This window comes from Populus nigra, chromosome 6 (assembly GCF_951802175.1).
Source record: "Populus nigra chromosome 6, ddPopNigr1.1, whole genome shotgun sequence".
NCBI classification, from domain to species: Eukaryota; Viridiplantae; Streptophyta; class Magnoliopsida; order Malpighiales; family Salicaceae; genus Populus; species Populus nigra.
In genome coordinates this window covers 5,554,426-5,574,453 of record NC_084857.1, presented here as the reverse complement: position 1 = coordinate 5,574,453, position 20,028 = coordinate 5,554,426, and the positions used below count along the sequence as shown (strand labels likewise).

Below are 20,028 nucleotides of genomic sequence, written 5' to 3'. Positions count from 1 at the left end.
ATTGCGAACCTGACAGCTCCAGCGCCTGCCAGATTGAACTCGCTTGACATGCGTGTACGTAGATTTGTCTTGCAAATAGCAAGTGGGCTTTCTCTCCGTGTTACGACCATCATATTTAGCCGTTTTATTCCAAGCATGACTAGTTAGTTCTTTTACTCTGTTTCATCAATGGAGTATCCATGATTGAAGATGCCCTTAATTTGGTTACGGAGCCAAACAGTGTTTTTTAAAAATTAAAGATTTGTTTTTGTTTAAAACTATTTGTTATTTATGTTTTTTTTTATTGTTTTGATATGCTATATCAAAAATAATTTTTTAAAAAATAAAAAAATATTATTTTAATATATTTTATAATAAAAAAATATTTTAAAAAATAATTATTAACACATTTTCCCCCTAAGCAATACCATTCCAATTCTTTACCATGAAAATAAAAGAAGAGACGGATTAATAAATCAATGTCGAATTATTATGGACGAGTGGGTGAAATTTAATGACATTTCGGGCAATAATTATTATTAAGACACGTCAGTACTTACCATGGCGATGCATGTGCTTTATTACCATGTTTTATTAATCCATGTCCCCTTAGGTGAGCTTGTCGCTACGCTGTACCGGCACCGAAAAACAAATATACTGATTTATTGAGTAATTTATCCTTTAGTCCTTGAGCGCGGAACCAAATTATAACTCAGTCCTTTATATTTAACTACTTCCTTTATTCTCCTTGACCCTTGTTTTATTATAACGAAGGTGATGCAGTGGTTAAATTGAAGAATAATAGAGTTTTGTGTTTTTAATAAATCAAATATTTTTGGATTTTTTCTTGGTCTTGATCAGGCTCTCCCTTTGTTTTATGTCTAGCGCTGTATGTGGTGAAAAAGGGCTGAGCTGACATTTATAAATAATGCATCTCAAATGACAATTTAAGGTCTTTTTATAGTGCTATGGAGGGAGGAAACCAAGATGTTTTAAGAAGACATCTGGCACAAAAACAATTAGGGAGCTAAATTGTAATCACGCTGAGAAACCAGGGACTAAAATAACTTACTTTAATTTCTCTGCCTCAAATTATTCTTAAAAAAAAATTATTTGAAAAGGTTGCCGGGGGTATCAAAACCCTGACACCCTTAAATACCAAGCAAAGGGAAGCAAAAACCCTTTGCAACATAGTCATAGCCACCGCCCTCTCTTCTTCTCTCTACAGAAAGAGAACACAAAACACACGGAGAAGAAAAGCAATAAGAAGAAGAAGAAGAAGGAGTGAAGGAAGGATGGCACAGTCACTTGAATTGCTGCTGATTCAATTCTTGATGCCAGACAACGATGCCAGAAGGCAAGCCGAGGAGCAAATTAAGAGGTTAGCCAAAGATCCTCAAGTGGTCCCAGCCCTTGCTCAACACCTTCGCACCGCCAAAACTCCCAATGTCCGCCAGCTCGCAGCCGTGCTCCTTCGCAAGAAGATCACTGGGCACTGGGCTAAACTCCCTCCTCAGCTCAAACTCCTTGTCAAACAATCTCTCATTGAAAGCATCACCATGGAACACAGGTATTAATTATTTTAATTATTTGATGAATAATACTTGTGGAGATTCTTATAATTATTTTTATCGTAATCTTGTAGTCCTCCAGTGAGGAAAGCGAGTGCGAATGTGGTGAGTATAATTGCGAAATATGCAGTTCCGGCTGGAGAATGGCCTGATTTGTTGCCCTTTTTGTTTCAATGTAGTCAAAGTGCACAGGAAGATCATAGAGAAGTAAGAACCATTTTTTTTTCTCTTCATTGTTATATCTAATTGATTCTGCAATGCAAGATTATCCTGATCAAGAATTCTTGAGCACGATCCTACTTACTATAAGAAGTGCGTGTGCAATTTTTTTTCCTCTGTCTGACAATTTACGTGTCTCTGCTGGTTTTACAAGAATTGAAAGAGTAGCTTATTGGTCGTGTTCTGTTTTGGTGATGCAAGGTGGCATTGATCCTTTTCAGCTCTTTAACTGAAACTATTGGGAATGCATTTCAACCTCATCTTGCTGGTTTGCAAGCTCTTTTGCTCAAGTGTTTGCAGGATGATACTAGCAACCGTGTTAGAGTTGCTGCTCTCAAGTAATGGACGACTGTTTTTTTAGATTTTTTGTTGTTTGTCTTTTCATTAAGGAAAAAAAATAGTGTGTTTTCTCACTAAAATTTATTTTGTTTATCAGGGCAGTGGGATCTTTTATTGAATTTACAAATGACGGGGATGAAGCGGTCAGTTTGTATGCTTGTGGCAGAATTTAGACAACCACTTTGTATATTTTGATTTTTTGGTTTATATTTTTCCTCCATTTGCACCTGTCATGTGTTTCCTGTCTTCTGTTATGGTATTTACCTTTTCACATTGCATTGCACCACACTATATTATTATGTATTTTTCAAGGCTCATAATATGTCTATGCTTCAAAAATGAAATGCATAATATTCAATTAAGACTCTTAGTGTCTGGAATAAAATATACCAAAGTTCAAATTAGCTCCTTGGTACTCATGGGTAATGTTTAGACAGTCATAGAACCCCAAACAGCCCCAAATGAATGACTTTTTTCCTTTCAATCCCTCACCTTTAAATAACAGGTAATCTTAGTAAGGATGCAAGTGAACTGATTTACATAATGGAGAATAATACATCTCTATGTGAGCAAGTAAAAATATTGGAAAAGCATTGAAGAGCCTTCCAACCCCTATCAGTGTTGAAAGAAACCCTTGGAATGACCTGTAAAACAGTGCACCCAAAGGAAGCCAAGAAATCCTGTCCCAAGGAATCCATACTGTTTTTCCATCCTTCCTCCCTGAAACTCATAGTTAGGTCAATCACAACTTCTCCACTCTGCTAGGAATTATTCAATCTCAGCAGTGATCACTAAAGGTCTACATATCCTAGGCAAAGACAATTTAAAAAGAGATAGATATTTTTTCTGTCACTGCTGAGGTTGGTTTTTGCTCATCACTATTTTCAAGTTGACTTTAGCTATATGTGTGCGCAGATCAAATTTCGCCAGTTCATTCCCAGCATTTTAAATGTGGCTAGACAATGCCTTTCATCTGGTGACGAGGATGTTGCAATAATTGCTTTCGAAATCTTTGATGAACTGATTGAATCTCCTGCACCTCTTCTTGGAGACTCTGTTAAATCCATTGTGCAGTTCTCTCTTGAAGTTTGTTCTAGTCAAAATTTGGAGTCCAACACACGTCATCAGGTTAGATAGGTGCATCAAATTATGTGTCGTTGGACATTCTAAATCCAGCTGACATGTGTAATTGAGACAGCTGCACCTCTGTCTTGTTTTTCCAATTTTTTCCTCACCTACCATACTTTTTGCATATCAGGCTATTCAGATAATTTCATGGCTGGCAAAGTACAAACACGGTTCCCTGAAAAAGTATAACCTGGTCATCCCCATTCTGCAAGTGATGTGCCCCTTGCTTGCAGAATCAGCTGATGCTGATGAAGATGATGATCTTGCTCCTGATCGAGCAGCTGCAGAAGTCATTGACACTATGGCTTTGAACCTCTCAAAGCATGTCTTTCCCACTGTCTTTGAGTTTGCTTCCTTAAGCAGTCAGAGCGCAAATCCAAAGTTCCGGGAAGCTTCTGTTACAGCTTTAGGTGTTGTTTCAGAGGGTTGTCTGGAGTTGATGAAAGATAAATTGGAATCTGTTCTTCATATTGTTTTAGGGGCTTTGAGGGATCCAGAACAAATGGTTAGAGGGGCTGCATCATTTGCCTTGGGTCAATTTGCTGAGCATTTGCAGCCTGAAATTGTGTCTCACTATGGAAGTGTTCTTCCCTGCATTTTAAATGCTCTTGAGGATGCATCTGATGAAGTAAAGGTAAACATAACAAAAGCATCAAAGTACTACGCAAATCACATTTCTGCGACCGTATGACTTCGATGAAATGACTTATTTTATTCCACATGATCTTCTTTATTTGAATCTGAATAGGAAAAGTCGTACTACGCTTTAGCAGCATTTTGTGAGGACATGGGTGAAGAAATTCTTCCTTTCCTTGATCCTTTGATGGGGAAGCTACTTGCAGCCCTCCAAAATAGCCCTCATAATTTGCAGGAAACATGCATGGTAAGGAAGATGCATCTTAAGCTCCCTGCAAAGTTATGCGATTAAACCAATTAATAATTAACTTTTCTGCCTTATTTTTGGCTGTATTTTTTAAATTCACCGAGTAATGTTTTTGCAGTCTGCAATTGGTTCAGTTGCAACTGCTGCTGAGCAAGCCTTCATTCCTTATGCTGAAAGGGTTCTCGAGTTAATGAAATCCTTCATGGTGCTTACCAATGATGAGGATCTCCGATCACGAGCAAGGGCTACTGAGCTTGTAGGAATAGTTGCCATGTCTGCTGGGAGAGCAAGGATGGAACCAATTCTTCCCCCTTTCATGGAAGCTGCAATTTCTGTAGTGACATTACCAGTTCTCTTCAATAACTATAGCATGTCCTTTTAGAAATTTATTTATGTTCGTATTTTCTCAGGGTTTTGGATTGGAGTTCAGCGAGCTTCGGGAGTATACTCATGGATTCTTTAGCAATGTAGCAGAAATAATGGATGATAGCTTTACACAGGTTTACTTTGTGTCCTGGAATAAACTTGTATGGTCTTTTCTACAAATCCCATGTTCATGTTTAATGCTGTTTTTGCGCACAGTATCTTCCTCATGTTGTACCCCTGGCATTCGCTTCCTGCAATCTTGATGATGGTTCTGCAGTGGACATCATTGAATCTGATGATGAAAATATCAATGGGTTTGGTGGAGTCTCATCTGATGATGAAGCTCATGATGAACCAAGAGTTCGGAATATCAGTGTCAGAACAGGAGTGTTGGATGAAAAGGCAGCTGCAACTCAAGCACTTGGCTTATTTGCACTTCACACAAAGAGTTCTTATGCCCCGTATCCATTTCATTCTCCTTGTTAAGACTTATTTTCCTCTATCACCGTACTGAGGTTTGAATTTAAAATAACGAAGGAAGTATTACATCTGGAATTCTTTAATTGTTTTAAGCTATTTGGAGCAGACATTAAAGATTCTGGTGAGACATTCAGGGTATTTCCATGAAGATGTTCGGCTTCAGGCTATCATTGCTTTGAAATGTGAGTAACAACCATATGGCTTGTTGATGGTTTTGTGTTAATGTATATCCAATTGCTCAATTTCCTAGTTCAATCCCAGATCTGTTATCAATATGAACTCTTTTGGATGTTTCTTAGAAGGCATTTACCAAAGTGGACATAGGCCACCACGAGATAGTAACATCAATCCATAAATATACGAAAACCAAGTCAATTTTTTTGTCGCTCTCATATTAAATAAAGAGCAAAGTAGAGTGCTACCATTAAAGAGAAGGAATTTGGGAGAGGAGAGGGGATGGAAATTTTAACATAAATGGGGTATCTTGTTTCCTTTGCAATTGAAAAGAGCTTGAAATATTAAAGGCAAATTTGGCATGTCCGCCATGATGTTTGCATTTACTACTAATTCTTGCCTTGCTAGACTTGTCTTATCGTTCACATTCACCTAGTGGGATTTAAGCCCTGTAAGCCTGTCCAGCTCATAGAAAAGATAGTAGAGACTGAATGAATATTCTAGGATAACAAACATACTGTAAGTCTCACCGTAATCAAACTAATCTCATTATTTGATTTTTTGCAGCTATTCTGACTGCAGCACATGCACTCTTCCAGAGTCAAAATGTCAGTATGCATTAGCCTTTTACATATTCCTGTCTTTCTTTTGATGGTTTTAGAAACATTTTTTCCTTTTCATGTCCTCCTTCATTCTTCCCTTGCCACACCCCATGGACTGATGACCTATGATTATTACATAACTAACTTTTCATACAGTCTGGCCATGTGAGTTTTGTTTCTGGTTTTGGTTGGAGTTTTATTTCTTTTTTGGACAAAAAAAAATTAGATAAGTGGAGCCATTTTGGTTAGCATGAGTTATTCCATGGTCAATACCTAATAGCTGGGCCCTCCCTCTTTATGTTACTGACCTTATTCTCAAGTTAATTTCAATCTATCCTTGTAATAAGATGAAATGGAAAAGCTTAGAGCGAGTTTCCTGATGCATGTTTCTCTTCAATAATGTGGCTATTGCTGGGCTCTACTAATACAATGTTATCTTGCTTCTTGTTATGCAGGCCCAACAGGAAAAGGCAAGAGAAATGCTTGGTGGGGCTATGGCTTGATAGTGGCATATAGAGTGTTTGTATCTGCCAGGATTCTATATCCTGGTTTTAAGTGGTAAACAAATTTTAATTAACATATCTTCATAATAAGCAGATACTGTGATGGATATTTACATCAAGACTATGACTGGAGATGATGACAAGGAAGTAGTTGCTCAAGCATGTACAAGTGTGACAGACATCATTAAGGATTATGGTTATGCAGCTATTGAACCTTGTAAGCATGGCTGTATTTGCTTTTTCTGTGAAAAATAAAGTTTGTAGATGCAGATAGAACATCTTGATGGGCCACACTCTAATGTGATTTGATTACAGATATGTCTCGGCTTGTTGATGCAACTTTGGTATTACTTAAAGAGGAGTCAGCTTGTCAGCAACTGGAAGATGATAGTGATATGGATGATGATACGGAACATGATGAAGTGCTTATGGATGCAGTTTCTGATCTTCTTCCTGCATTTGCAAAGTCCATGGGTTCTCATTTTGCACCCATCTTTGCTAACCTATTTGAGCCTTTGATGAAATTTGCGGTGCACAATCAGTTGATCCTTTTTGGTCAGTTAGTTTCCATCTTGTGCTAAGACTTGTTCTGGATTCTTATCATTTTGATGGTTGGAATTGCAGAAAGCTTCACGCCCTCTGCAAGATCGAACTATGGTGGTTGCTTGCCTCGCAGAAGTTGCTCAGGACATGGGTGCCCCAATTGCGGGTTATGTTGATGTAATTTTATTGCAATGTGAAACTTTTTTTTATTCAACTTTTGGTTATCTGGAAGTTCTTATATTTTGTCTGAAATCTTGTCTCATGTTTCAGAGGGTGATGCCCTTGGCGATCAAAGAACTTGCTTCATCAGATGCAACTAACAGGAGGAATGCTGCATTTTGTGTTGGAGAATTGTGCAAAAATGGCGGGGAGTCAACTTTGAAGTATCCAATAACCACATAAACTGACCCATTCCCGTTCATTTTTCTAGATTTCCATCATTGATAATTATGATTTCTATTTTTTGTAATCTATGTTTATGTTGTGGCTGTTGGGGAGTGTGGTGCTACAGTTTGTTGCATGTGATTAATAAGGTTTAAAGTTTACTAGAAAGGTGCTAGCAACTATTTTGGTGCTGAATTTCATCTTTGCATAACCCATTCATTTGTGTTTCTGGAGATTTTTCCTCTCATCAACACCAGATATTATGGTGATATATTGCGTGGACTCTTCCCTTTATTTGGAGAGCCTGAGCCAGATGATGCTGTTAGGGATAATGCAGCTGGTGCAGTTGCAAGGATGATAATGGCACATCCCCAGGCTGTCCCATTAAATCAGGTTAACATTCCCTTCTGTCCCATTAATATTCTGCTTACTTCTTCCTCGTAACTTTTGACTAATTATTCCCATGGTGCTTATCTATATCACTTGGGTTGATTTTCGTAGGTTCTTCCTGTTTTCCTGAAAGTTCTCCCACTGAAAGAAGATCATGAAGAGTCCATGGCTGTCTACAGTTGTGTCTCTACTCTCGTTTTGTCATCCAATCAACAGGTAATCTTGTGTGTGGGTAGACATGATTGAGATGGATAAAAACTACAACTGAAAGATTGTTTGGTGAAAATGATTAGATCATTGAAATGATTGTGAGGTGGTGGAAGTAACAGGTTGTACTCTGCTGATGCTTGAACCTACCTCTCCCTCACATGCATGCATACTCGCACTGTTGCACAATTGTGAACACGCAAAATAAGAATCTTATTCCTTAGGTTTATTTCCATCACTGATGCTGTGCCCTTTGTTTCTTTCAATTTATATATGCAAAAGCAGATCCTTGCACTTGTTCCAGAGCTGGTCAATCTTTTTGCTCAGGTTGTGGTTTCTCCAGTTGAAACTGCTGAAGTCAAGGCTCAAGTTGGAAGAGCTTTTGCACACCTGATTTCACTCTATGGCCATCAAATGCAACCTCTATTAAGTAACCTATCGCCTGCACATGCTAGTGCTTTAGGTGCATTTGCCCCCAAAAGCTGATGGCTGGTTGAATTGGCAATTGTGATTTCTTCCTTGGTTTTCTACATGTCATCCTTTACAGAGTGTGCTTCTCAAAGAAAACGTCTTGTGTTGCCTGCCTTGTAGTTGAAGGCTAAATTCAGGAAGGACACCAAAGCAATATCGGGTAAGAATGATTTATTTGTTGAGAGTCTATCCGTACACAAACTTTTAACCAATATGTAGTATCCTGCTCCACTAGCATAAATTGACATAGTTGCACTCATTTTCACAGGTTTGGATCCTGCTGCTGTCTCCCCTAACTCTGTGGAGGGACTACCTTTTCTTCCATCATTTTTGTATCACGCTATTCAATTTGTTATTAGTTACAGCTCCAGTCTTCCAATTTATTTGTTTGTTCAGATCGAGTGGCGAGTATTTTTTGGTTTTCTGGCCATGATGAGAGAGATTTTTGAGTGATTTACGGAATACAAATTTGTGCCTTATTATTATTACTTAAAAAGTATAAAATGTAAAAAACATTCTTTTGAAAAATCATGTACAATGGTGTGATTTCTGCTTGCTGATCTCTCGGTTGCTTAGCACGCACTCCATTTACTGGGGGAAAAAACGAGTTAGTGTTTGTCCTCCCATAAAATTGCTTCTCAAGCGCCTCTGAACTTTATATTCTCCTTGGATAAAATTAGCTTTGCTTGTTTCTTTTTTCTCCATGCACATACAAAACACCAGTGCTCTCTTTTCCGATTTGATCTTGCCATGTTAACTAGGACTCTCTGTAAGTAATTTGTGAATACATAAAGGCCAGCCGCAATGTAGAATCTTCCTCTGTTTTTTCTTGCCAGTCAGAACTGCGCTCCACTCCAGAAGCTTGTAGAGTGCTGGATTGCACCGTTGACTGTTGAGTGGAGCGCGTTACACCCCAACCCCAAAATGGGAAAAAAAATTATGTGCGAAACAATATTGAGAGGTGGTGTGAAGGTAAACAAGCAACGCAGCTTCTAAATCCAAGGTAGCTTTGATTGGCGAAAATGCAAGCATCGAGCTTGTGTTGAGCTAAGTTTAGAGCAGGTAGACTCAGAGTCTCAAACAGGCAGTTGTGGAGGCTGCATACGTTTGGAGAATCAATGGTGGCTTCCGCCAGTCTTTGAACGGAGATTTTTAAGTCCTCAAGTCCTAGACTTGAACTCATCGAGACAGAATATTGCAAGAACAAGGGAAAGAAGTGTGGAAACGAGGTCCTTACATGCTCTTTTGTTTAAGCTAGGTGAAGACAGCTTCCCCACCTCAAGGTTCTTCTTGCCAGCGGTCAGATAAACGTGCACCCCGTCGTCTAGTAATGATAATGAAACGTTCGGAGACCGGGTGTGTCAGATTTTTATTTTTGTGAACACCAGTTTCTAATAAATTTCTCGATGGAAAGGCAGCAAGAGACGAGACTCGTAATATCATCACCACCCTTAATGCAGCGGAGACAAATCTCTCTTTGAGAGGGCCATATTATGGCCTCCCTCGGGAGGGGCAGCTTGAGAAAGCATTTATCCTTAAAACACAGATAATGCGTTCGCAGTGAAGATGGCTTCCGGCAAACTATAGTGGCAATCGGACATTCACAACCGAGATCAAACTCCCAGTTCTATAGAGAACTCCACAGATAGTTTGAGCCTCTGAATGCTAACCGCTGAAGGCATTGTCTAAGCAAAGAATCGTGCACAAAATTGAGGAAATTTTATGTCTTGTCATTGACTCCATCATGGGTCCTTGGAAAGTCGACCATGTCAAGTTGAAACGAGGGTCGCGAAAAGTCCCACGGGGGGCTGAAGTCCAAAAACGATGCCGTGTTTTGAACAAGACACTGATACAAACCAGTGAAACCACCTGTATCTTGCATGATTCTAACATGGGGAGGAATGAGAGGATTTGCTGAGTAATATGTTCAGGCAATCAGGATGTTATCAGTCTGGAAACGAGTTCTTTACATGTTCTAAAAAATTGACAAAAGTACACGTCACGAATAAGAAACGTGACATCTTAACACATTGCTGGCGGTAAACGCTGTATTTGCAAAACATAAAATCAATGGACTAACATATATTATATACAATGAGAAGAAAAAAAAAATTTAATTACAACATCATCAACTAGGAGAAGAGACAAAAAAAAATTAGAGACACATCAAAATTCTATTTAAAGAATCTCAACAAGAAAATTTTAATAAAAATCACCAACAATAACACCATAGTATTAGTTATCGTTAATTGACAGCAATTTCACGGTAAGATTACCATGAAAAGGTTGCATTCATCTCCATTCAGATACAAGCAAACTCCTGTTACCATGAAAAGGTTGCATTCATCTCCATTCAGATACAAGCAAACTCCTGCTGGTGGTGCAATACAACAGTATTTCAAATATCAAAATATTATCACTCAAATCTATGTATATCTATGTTCACCACTGCTGTATGCTAGCTGCATGTAAATTGCCAGTGCCTATATATATATATATATATTCCAGCGTGGCATACTCCCCGTACAGGTTTATGTTATTCACCTACACTGACTGTAATTCTCCTCCACAAAGGCTTTCAGAATTGAATCTTTCTCCTCACGATCCTTGAATTCAACTCTCCTCCCGTGACCTGCAGATTAATGTTGGAGTTTGAACCACTACGAGATTAGAGTAGACAGTGCAAAATCTAGTTGAACAAAGAGACTTTAGTTTACGAGATTAGAGTATAAAAAAGCTATCGACTTGAAGGGACGCTTAAAATGCAACCAATAGTCCACAAGCAAGCATCCACTGCTTATAGGTTAGTCGATCACCAATGTCATACATAAATGTTGAGAGTAAATCTTCATTAGAGATAAACAGAAAAGAGTACACTTTACTCATGAACAGAAACCATTCATGAGGTTAGCCTGTATATTCTTAGCATGTTTATCAGGTTTCAAAGCAACAACGTAAACCACCAGGGAAGAGCCATTGAAACATTAGCTGGATATGAAGTATGAGAATATGATACTTGAACTATTCCAAATTGGCAAAATGCGAGAAGGCTTTTGCATCAAAATTGGTAAAAATGAAAAGAAACCAAAACCCTACCTGGTATGATCCAGTTGAAGTCTATTTCTAGCAGCTTGAGGACGCTATCTATTTGCATTGGAACTGCCAAAATAATATTATAAGTCCACACAAATTAAACCATGGAAACGATGCATGATAACAAAAGGTGATTTTTCAGATAGAACCTGTTATAAACTTATTGAGTTCAAAGAATGATCTCCTTGGCCGGCGGCCGCGATAGAGTCCTCGTGAATATTTATACTTATGAAAAAAAACTGTACTCTTCTCCAGTGACAAAGTTCTTTCCAAAATATTGATTCCACTCAGGGCACTATTACGCTACGTCAGTATCATTATTTTGTACTTCAGCGGGTTTTTTTTTAAAATGGGTGAAATAAAATAACATAGCAGCAATATCAGTTTTTCCTTCTCATTTGGATTATTGAATTTAACTACCTGAACATTTATTGTATCTCTCGCAAATGCTCAGCCCTGTTTCTGTCATCAGTAGATGGTCTCCAGTGAATAATATCTTCAGTGGCTTGTAGAATAAGCAGACTGATCCCTGAACCAGCCATGAGATAAAGTCATTGTCATTGATGTCAGTGAGTAACATGCTAAAAGGGCTGCTAAGTGAACAAGAAGTAATTGCTACAGAGGTACAACCTATTTTTCAGAGAATTGTTTTTCAAAAAAAAAAAAAAACTGGATCTGTAAGATATCAACAAGACTATGAGGGAGCAGCAAGTGAGATGAGGAAAAAATATTCGAGGAAAAAAGAAGGGAAAGGGGAATGATGTACATTTTGCTTTCTTTTCATTAAGGAAAGGAAGAAGGATAATAAAACTTTTTAACCAGAAGGAAAAGAAGCAATCTCTTTTCTTTCCTTCCACTGCTTCTCATTTTTGAAAGAAGGTTCTAATAGATTCTGGGGAAAAACAATCTTTCTGCATACTCTCTCTTCCCTCCACAAACCTTTAACCAAGCAGGGTATGAATTGAAAAAAAAAACAATAAGCATGAGATCCAGTAACTCACTTCTGTGTGGCCTGGAGTATGTATAAGCTGGACGTCCCTTCCAAGGTTCCATGGACCAGTACCCTGTAGCTTTGTTTCAACATCAGCAGTAGAGTTGTCAACCTGCAAGATAAATATGCATAGCAGCCTGTAAGCTTTAAAGTCACCTTAATATTCAGAGCGTTAGTCACAACTTTATTGAGAATAATCATTAGTGCCTCAGTGGCTATGTTAAGCTACCATTTTGTCATATATAAACCCGACATGCAAACTATTGAATTCCTCCTTGGCTGATGGTTAGTGATAGAGAGAACAGATGCAGTGAGATATTTTAAGATTGCTAGCATTGTTCAAGCCATCAGACTGTTTGAGCATGCGATGAATTACTTTCTACATCAGCCATGTCAGATATGGCAGGGAGACACTACCTCAAAGATTCTAAAGGTAATGATACTTATGACAAGCCATGCGTTATTCATCCACTAAAAAAGAGTTACTATATAAATAATTACGATTCCTTATGGATAATTATACTGTAGCAAGATGTAAGAAATGACAATGAACACATAAAAATAAAAGGCGCATCAGAAAGAGGAGCAAAAGTAATGAGGTACATCTCCTGAGTGCAGAATTCTGTCACAGCTTAACCTCTCTGACCACTTCCTATGATCTGCAACATCATCCCTGATCAACAAAACATAATTCAGTATAGTTTGCAACAGCTCTGGAAAAAATGATGGGATGAGTTTATTTCATCGTACTCATGGGTAAGAAACATGTAACGTGCTCCACCCAGCATCTCAATGTTACGAGCCAGTCTCTCTGTATATCTAGGACTGCATAACAATGTAAAATAAAATGTCAGACAAATCTCATATATTAGACTAAACATGGTGGTTCAGGGACCTTAAGGTGTCTCAAAGTGTAGAGAGCACTGTGCACCGATGTATAATGTTACCTGTCTATAATTATATTTCCTTCAGGATGGACAATCAAGAAGGAAGCTGCTCCATAAGATTTCTCTGAATGATATCCACAGTGGTACACACCCTGAAAGCATTCCACAGCCTTTTAAGATAAAGCACAGAGTTTTTTGGAAGCCTTTGAAGATAAAGCACGGAGTTTTTTGGAATTGGAGAAGCAAGCAAGAAAGGATGCATTAACAGGTTTGAATGTCAGCCAAGCAGAATTTAAAAGTCATGGCATGGAGAGAATGATGTCTGAGCATGATCTGCTTGTATGAACTGTAATCAAAGTGCTGCAACAGGGACACAGAAGAAAAGGAATGTAGACAGATAATCACAATTCCTTAAATCTTTCCCAGACTTACTTGGGTTGACTCCTGGCCTCATACCTTAGGCTTATGAGGAAATACACTATATAATAATATTATACTGCTAGTCCAGCTGCAATTGCAGCGTATTCTACAAACAGAGATCATCTCGTTGATCATCAATTTTGTCACCAGTTTGCAACAGTAAACGAGGATAATTACTTTCAGCAATCACGCATTTTCACCAGGTTATTTCCAAGACGAAGAAAAGAAATGAAAACAGGTTTTGCTTGAATGCATATATGGATCTATACAATGAAAATCAATATCATATGCAACTTGATTGGAACAATTGGTACAAAGACTAGTGCAGGGTGCTTTTCATGATAGAACCAGGACCTGACAGGGATGCTTAGCTGACATTTTTGAATTAGCAAGTGATAGTATACATGTACAAAATATGAATGCGGAAGAAAAGCTACCGGAATTCTCTGCTGATCAATTGGTGTTGGGAATGTTTTCTGAGCTTGAAGAATATCTGAAGCAGGTTTCTCAGTATGGATTGAACTTGTTGGACAAGAGAGTAAGGCCTGAAGATGTAAGCATTTTAAGGTCAACAGTTAGGCTGATACAATTGAAACACATTATGTTTTAAAAACACTTTCATGCTACACACAAAAATTGGGGGCAGAATATTAGAGGAAAAAAAAAGGAACAAACTTGGCAAGGTAAGTAAACTGCTGGCTTAAAAATGCACCAGAAAATCCAGAAAATAAATAGAAGTCATCTTCAAATGCATCCAACTTATTCAGATAAGCATATCTTACTCTTCGCATTCTCCATGTAGATTTTAATTGACTGTATAATTGATGTGGATGAAAACATGGTCCGAAAAGTTGACAACTTCTACTCCAGATCGTTAATAACGATAAAACCATTTTCACTTTGAAGTCTTAAAGTCCCCCTTTCCAGACTCTCCTACAAGAAGAATCCATTTTTGTAAGCTTTTGCATTTCTCCCTTCTTGACGAAGAGAGTGCCCCAACCACACTCCAGTGGACATCCAAAGGCGGCCAATCCATATGCACCCACTAACTTTTTATAACTCTCCTAGAAGAGAACTCTTAAAGATCATAAAATAGTTCCTTGAACAATCAAGGCAGAGAATTGCTTCCCGAACTAATCAGCTATGGATGGGGGAGGGTAGGGGTGTCAGTTTCCAACACCTTACAAACTAAATCAGATTTGAGGTTCAATTCTTTGGAAGACCATTTTTCTACTCTGCTTAGCACTGTAAATGTTTCCTATTTATTTGCTATATATATAGATTCAGAGGCCGGTGGAAATAGTTGTCCGCGAGAAAAATGACCTACAGGAGTTAGCTAAAACAGAGACAAAAGAATCAAATTGTAAAAGCACCTGAAGAGCTTTGAGGCGTTCCTCCCCAGAAGTAGGCTGCTTAAAAACTGCAGACATCTCACCAATTCGTGTGAAGACTTGCTGCTTGGACGATAAAAAGAAATTATATGTATTAACACAACACCTTGCTGTCAAAATCTTCAACGTTTGAGATATCAATTTCATTTCGTTGAGACGCATGAGTGAAGTTCATTGATACATTAGATTGAATGGAACATGTAAAGCCATCCTGATTAATATTAATCCAGTAAAACAAAGGTACTGAAAATCTAAAGACTGGAGTTGGACTAGAAAAGAAAAACCAATTAGAGAGATTACTGGAGCCATCCAACGGCAGGTATCACAATCTATGCATGTGTGATCTGCAAAACAAAGAAGAAAGTAAATAAACTATATTGCCTCATTCCATATCAAAACTTATAGTGTAAAAAGAAAGCCAGCATCAAACACTGAGCTGGTCTGAAAATGTTTATTTACTATAAAAAAGAAACGAGAGGGGGAGAAACTTTTGTTAAATTACCTACAAAGAAGTCTCCTTCTATATTCTGGGGCCGTCTCGTTCGTCTAGCCTGATATCGAGTGGAAGTGGGACCTGCAGCTGCTGCTTCCTCTTGGATTTGGATTGCTCTAATCACAGAAACTTTACCGCCCTTTGAATTTGCGTTCAATCTCCTTTGACCACTGAATAGCGAAGAAGGTAGCCCCACCTCTGGGAACCTCAAATCTGCAGTAATCTTCACAGCCATTTCCACTCTTCTTTGCTTGTTAAGAACGAAAGAGGAATGGACACAGTATAGACAGATCCCTCTGCAAGTGCAACTTAGAAGACACACGGCAGATAAGATAATGTCAAAGTCAAACAAACTCAATCGGTCAATGAAAGCTTCTTTCTTTATGCATCCATCTACAGCAGTTAGAGAGTGTTATTAATATTAATATTAATTGGGCAAGCCACCTGCTTGTAAGGTGTCGTCCCGGACTTTTCAATAATATTTAAATTAAAAAAAAAAAACAGATTAGCAAATCACTATTACTTGGAACATTGTAGAGACTATTTTGTCATTATGAAATAAAATCAATAAATCTGTTATCAGTAGTATGATTTAATCATTGTGAAATTAATTTGGACAAATTAGTATTCTTTTATTTTTTCCAGTGCAGTAAAATGATTTAAATGGTTTTAAAAGCAAAAAACTTAAACTTGTAATAAGAGATTTTTTCATCTTTTCAGTTTTTTTAATAATGGTTAAATGATTAAATTACCTTTAAAATAAATAAAAAGGTAACATAGGAGGTCAATTTGATTTTTGTATTTTTATTTTGGTTTGTCTATTATAATCTAGTAGAATAGGAGGTTAATTTGATGTTTTAATAATTATTAAATAATAGTTTTTAAAAAGGTAATTAATGAGTATAATACACATGTTAGTATATAAGAGTCATCAGCATCATTCAGGCGAAGCCTGCATCATAATCTGGCGGTCAAATGGTGGCTTTGAGTACAATGTTCAGAATCCTCTCAATGCTTCCATGTTTAAATGGCGTTTATGGCCAATAAAACTCTGATTTTGTGCATATATAAGCTGTATAACTTGTTGATATACTTATCTAGTAAAAACAAAGGATCTTTGTATCGCTTTTCTCTAGCATCTCCAACCTTTAATGATTCATCGAATCTGTTGTATGTGTCTGGTGGAGATGTTAGACTTAGTTTGAATTTTTTTTTTTATTATCTATATAGGTGTTCGGGGTAGTTTATAGACTTTAAAGTTAATAATTATATAAATTTTTAGTGGATTTGAAGGGATTTAAATTCATAATTATTAAAAATTAAATTTAAAATCTAATCAGTTAAATTATCGTACTGTTAAAAATTATTTTATAAGAGATATCAACATATTGTTAAGCTGGAAAGGATATTATAATATAATATCTAGAACTTCTAATGCATTTTTCCCGAATATCTAAATTCTAGAATTTATCGAAATGTACATCTGTAATTTTTAGTTTTTTTTTTCTACATTTTGTCCAGTATTTCTGGATTCTTGCCATGTTTTTGCCTTCAAATTCTAAATGCCCTGGAGTTCTTGAATAGTAAGAATCTACAGGGTTAATAAATTTAGATACCGTTACTATCAAATTTGTCTAGTTTGTTATTGAAAGGATTGTTGTATCCTACTGAGTTGTATTTGAAATTATGATCAAAATTGATATTTTTATAAAAGCCCGTTAAAAAATACTTTACAAAACTTTGGTTATTCTGGTTTATTTTAATATATTTTTAAATAAAAAACACTTCATAAAAATAACATTCTATATAAATAATAATAAAAACACTGTACAAGAATTGTAACACGAGGAAGGAATAAAAAGGACAATTATAAGTGCAAATTTGGAGTTGATTGCAATTTTTCTTCTCGAGAAACAACATGACATTATGACTCTACTCTGCCCCTTCCATGCCACAAGCAAACGATAAATGTTCGACGACAAAAGCATTGATAAGAACATTTTGGCACCACCGAGCATTGATCACTCCTTGTAAAGTATCTCGAAAGGAAATAAATGGCTATTCACACGTCCTTCCGATCCATTGCCATCATTTTACGGGCTCGTACGTTGATTTTTTTCATTGACAAAAAGTCAGTCACGTTATCTCTTCTGTCAAAAAAACTGGGGAATCTCTTGAACAGGAAAGGATACAACGAAGGAGCTGGGCAAGATGTAATCTTGTTCTTGTAACAAGGCAAAACAATACAGTCTTCATATACTTTTGTTCTTAATTCCTATCTTTCAATCTTCATCCCTCGCATGCTACAGAGGCGAGATCCTTAATCCTTCATTTAAGGATGTTGAAATTCCGAACTTTCATCCGAACGAGGCTGAAGCAGTATCGGTACCAGCAGCTGTTGCCGAGAGCAGTATTGGTACGGGACCGCGTGCACGCCTAGCCTGCTACTGGCGGGCCTGACATTAGACTTGACCTTTGATGTATTTCTCTCTTCTCTTCTGTTCTCTTTTCTTTTTTTTCATAGAATAATATTTATCTTATTCATTTACTTTTAATTTCGACATGTTTTTTAAATGTCTATTGTGTTTTCTTTTAATTAAAGGGCACACCAAAAAAATACTGGGTCGTGTACATGCCTGCCTGCTACTAGCAAGTCTAGAATCTGAACCATAATTATGAGACCTGGTATGCCCGACAAGTTAAGACCCAAGCGACCCAAAGCCCTGTCCGAGTAGCAGTTGGCTTGGGGAGACAGAAGCAACTTTCCAGATCAACATGAGACTTGCTGTGACCTAAAAGAGACCCGATTCTTTTTTTTTTAATAAATGAAAAAACCGTTCTTCAAAAATCTAACGGTGGAACAAACTCTGCTGGGTGATTGTTCCCATATTCAAAGTAACCTAACATATTTATCTACAACAATAATTGATGTACAAGGCCCCACACACGCACGCACGCACGCACGCACCTAACCTCACGTTGTTTTTTTGTGTGTTTTTATTTGAAGGGTTAAAAACAAATTACCACCAAAGATAAAAGATAGCGTTGCCTCGCGCACGGAAACAATATGAGGTTTTTTTCTGACTCAGTTCACCTTTATGTATGTGAGCTTATCATTTTATTTTATTTTATTGTTATTGATTACTAGTTTATAACAAAGTTTATTATATAAACATTAAAATAAAATTTTATTTTTATAATATATGATTAAAAGCTTATTAGTATATATACTTCATATTTACAATAAAAAAAATGTGTTTTTTTAACTTGAGTCAATAAATTTTTTTAGTTTAGATAACTTAACTTAAAAGGAAAAATAGCATCATTTCAATATAAAATAAAAAATTATTTTAAATAATATTTTAAACTTTATTGTTTACAATATATATATAGCTTATATTTATATTAATTATTTATTAATTTTTTTTATGTGAGATATTAAAATCTCAAATATTTTTTTATTTTTCTGGGTTGATCCGAGTCAACCTGTGTAACTTGAGACTCAATTTCTTGGCCAGGTAAACTCTCAGATTAGGTTTAATAACTATGATTGGACCCAACCCCTGTGAAATATTTACAATATTTACTTATTTTTTAGTTTGATTATTAAATGTTATTATAATTTTTTATTTAAATTTTAATTTATTTTCAATTATTATGTACTTGGTATGAAAAAGTTAACACCAATAATTAATTATTCATGGAAATTCGATTAAATTATTTATTTTATTTTTATAATTTTTAAATAGATTTTGAATATGATTTTATTATGTTTATTGCGTTTTTTTTTCATCTTTAAATCAAGTATACAACATCAACATATTATTTTAATATTTTTTATTATCTTGCTTTGAAAATCATAAAATATTTTTTTAAAGAATCGCTGTAATCAAGAAATATTGCAATCATATAAAAAAATAAAAAAAATTATATTTGTAAATTTAATAATAATATCAAATAATTTATTAATATCTGAGCCTTTTTTTTCCCGCAATATAGCACAAAATTGCAAAATAGTTAAATCTACAGGAATATGCTATAACATAGAACGTGAAAAGGAACGACACTTAAGTAGAAAAATAATATGTATCTCGAGTTATTATATTATATGATACGCATTGGTAAAATAATACAGCAGCGTTTTGTTTCTCGTCCTTAAAATTTTGTTTTTCAATTGTATTATTCTATGCATAAATTAATGCCAAATATGTCAAAATTCATCAAGAATATAAAAAAAATAAAAGAAAGGGATCAAAGTAGAAAACTCACTCGGTGAGAAAAGTTAACTTTTGTCCTCCAACTCTTAAGTTAATATGTTTTCATTCCCTATGTTTTTTTAAAATTTTACTTTAAGCCCACAACTTTATTTTTTTTAGTTCTTGGTTTGTGAGATGAGAGAGATAATCACTAAATTTCAAATAATTTTTTTTTTATTGGTGTCAAAACAAAAAAAAAAAGATTTTGAATTTAAATAATTCATCTTAATAAAAAAAGTTCTATTCGAGTGTTTTTTA

The 20,028-nt window shown here is 36.2% G+C and overlaps 2 protein-coding genes across 4 annotated transcripts; one reads left to right on the top strand and one right to left on the bottom strand.

Annotated features, from left to right (window-relative positions):
- Positions 1 to 1,120: 1,120 nt before the first annotated feature.
- Positions 1,121 to 8,794, top strand: LOC133697722 (uncharacterized). Of its 3 annotated transcripts, XM_062120470.1 has the most exons (21): positions 1,121 to 1,549; positions 1,625 to 1,757; positions 1,971 to 2,107; positions 2,206 to 2,251; positions 3,024 to 3,236; positions 3,367 to 3,870; positions 3,985 to 4,119; positions 4,238 to 4,453; positions 4,530 to 4,619; positions 4,702 to 4,946; positions 5,059 to 5,147; positions 5,707 to 5,747; positions 6,197 to 6,227; positions 6,339 to 6,461; positions 6,560 to 6,774; positions 6,869 to 6,964; positions 7,058 to 7,170; positions 7,429 to 7,564; positions 7,673 to 7,777; positions 8,054 to 8,399; positions 8,508 to 8,794. In XM_062120470.1, the coding sequence occupies exons 1-20, from the start codon at positions 1,275 to 1,277 to the stop codon at positions 8,252 to 8,254; spliced, it is 3,144 nt and encodes a 1,047-aa protein (XP_061976454.1). In that variant the 5' UTR covers positions 1,121 to 1,274; the 3' UTR covers positions 8,255 to 8,399; positions 8,508 to 8,794. The 3 variants fall into 3 exon arrangements, with proteins under 3 accessions (XP_061976454.1, XP_061976456.1, XP_061976455.1); XM_062120472.1 differs by lacking the exons at positions 7,673 to 7,777; positions 8,054 to 8,399; positions 8,508 to 8,794 and having other exon boundaries at positions 6,560 to 6,718; positions 7,429 to 7,455; XM_062120471.1 differs by lacking the exons at positions 7,429 to 7,564; positions 7,673 to 7,777; positions 8,054 to 8,399; positions 8,508 to 8,794 and having other exon boundaries at positions 6,560 to 6,718; positions 7,058 to 7,197.
- Positions 8,795 to 10,439: 1,645 nt separating this feature from the next.
- Positions 10,440 to 15,904, bottom strand: LOC133696363 (uncharacterized). The gene is made up of 11 exons (XM_062118536.1): positions 15,524 to 15,904; positions 15,322 to 15,365; positions 15,004 to 15,084; positions 14,068 to 14,175; positions 13,271 to 13,362; positions 13,074 to 13,148; positions 12,927 to 12,996; positions 12,334 to 12,435; positions 11,753 to 11,861; positions 11,336 to 11,398; positions 10,440 to 10,871 (listed from the first exon to the last, which is right to left on the bottom strand). The coding sequence occupies exons 1-11, from the start codon at positions 15,747 to 15,749 to the stop codon at positions 10,780 to 10,782; spliced, it is 1,062 nt and encodes a 353-aa protein (XP_061974520.1). The 5' UTR covers positions 15,750 to 15,904; the 3' UTR covers positions 10,440 to 10,779.
- Between the last annotated feature and the right edge of the window lie 4,124 nt (positions 15,905 to 20,028).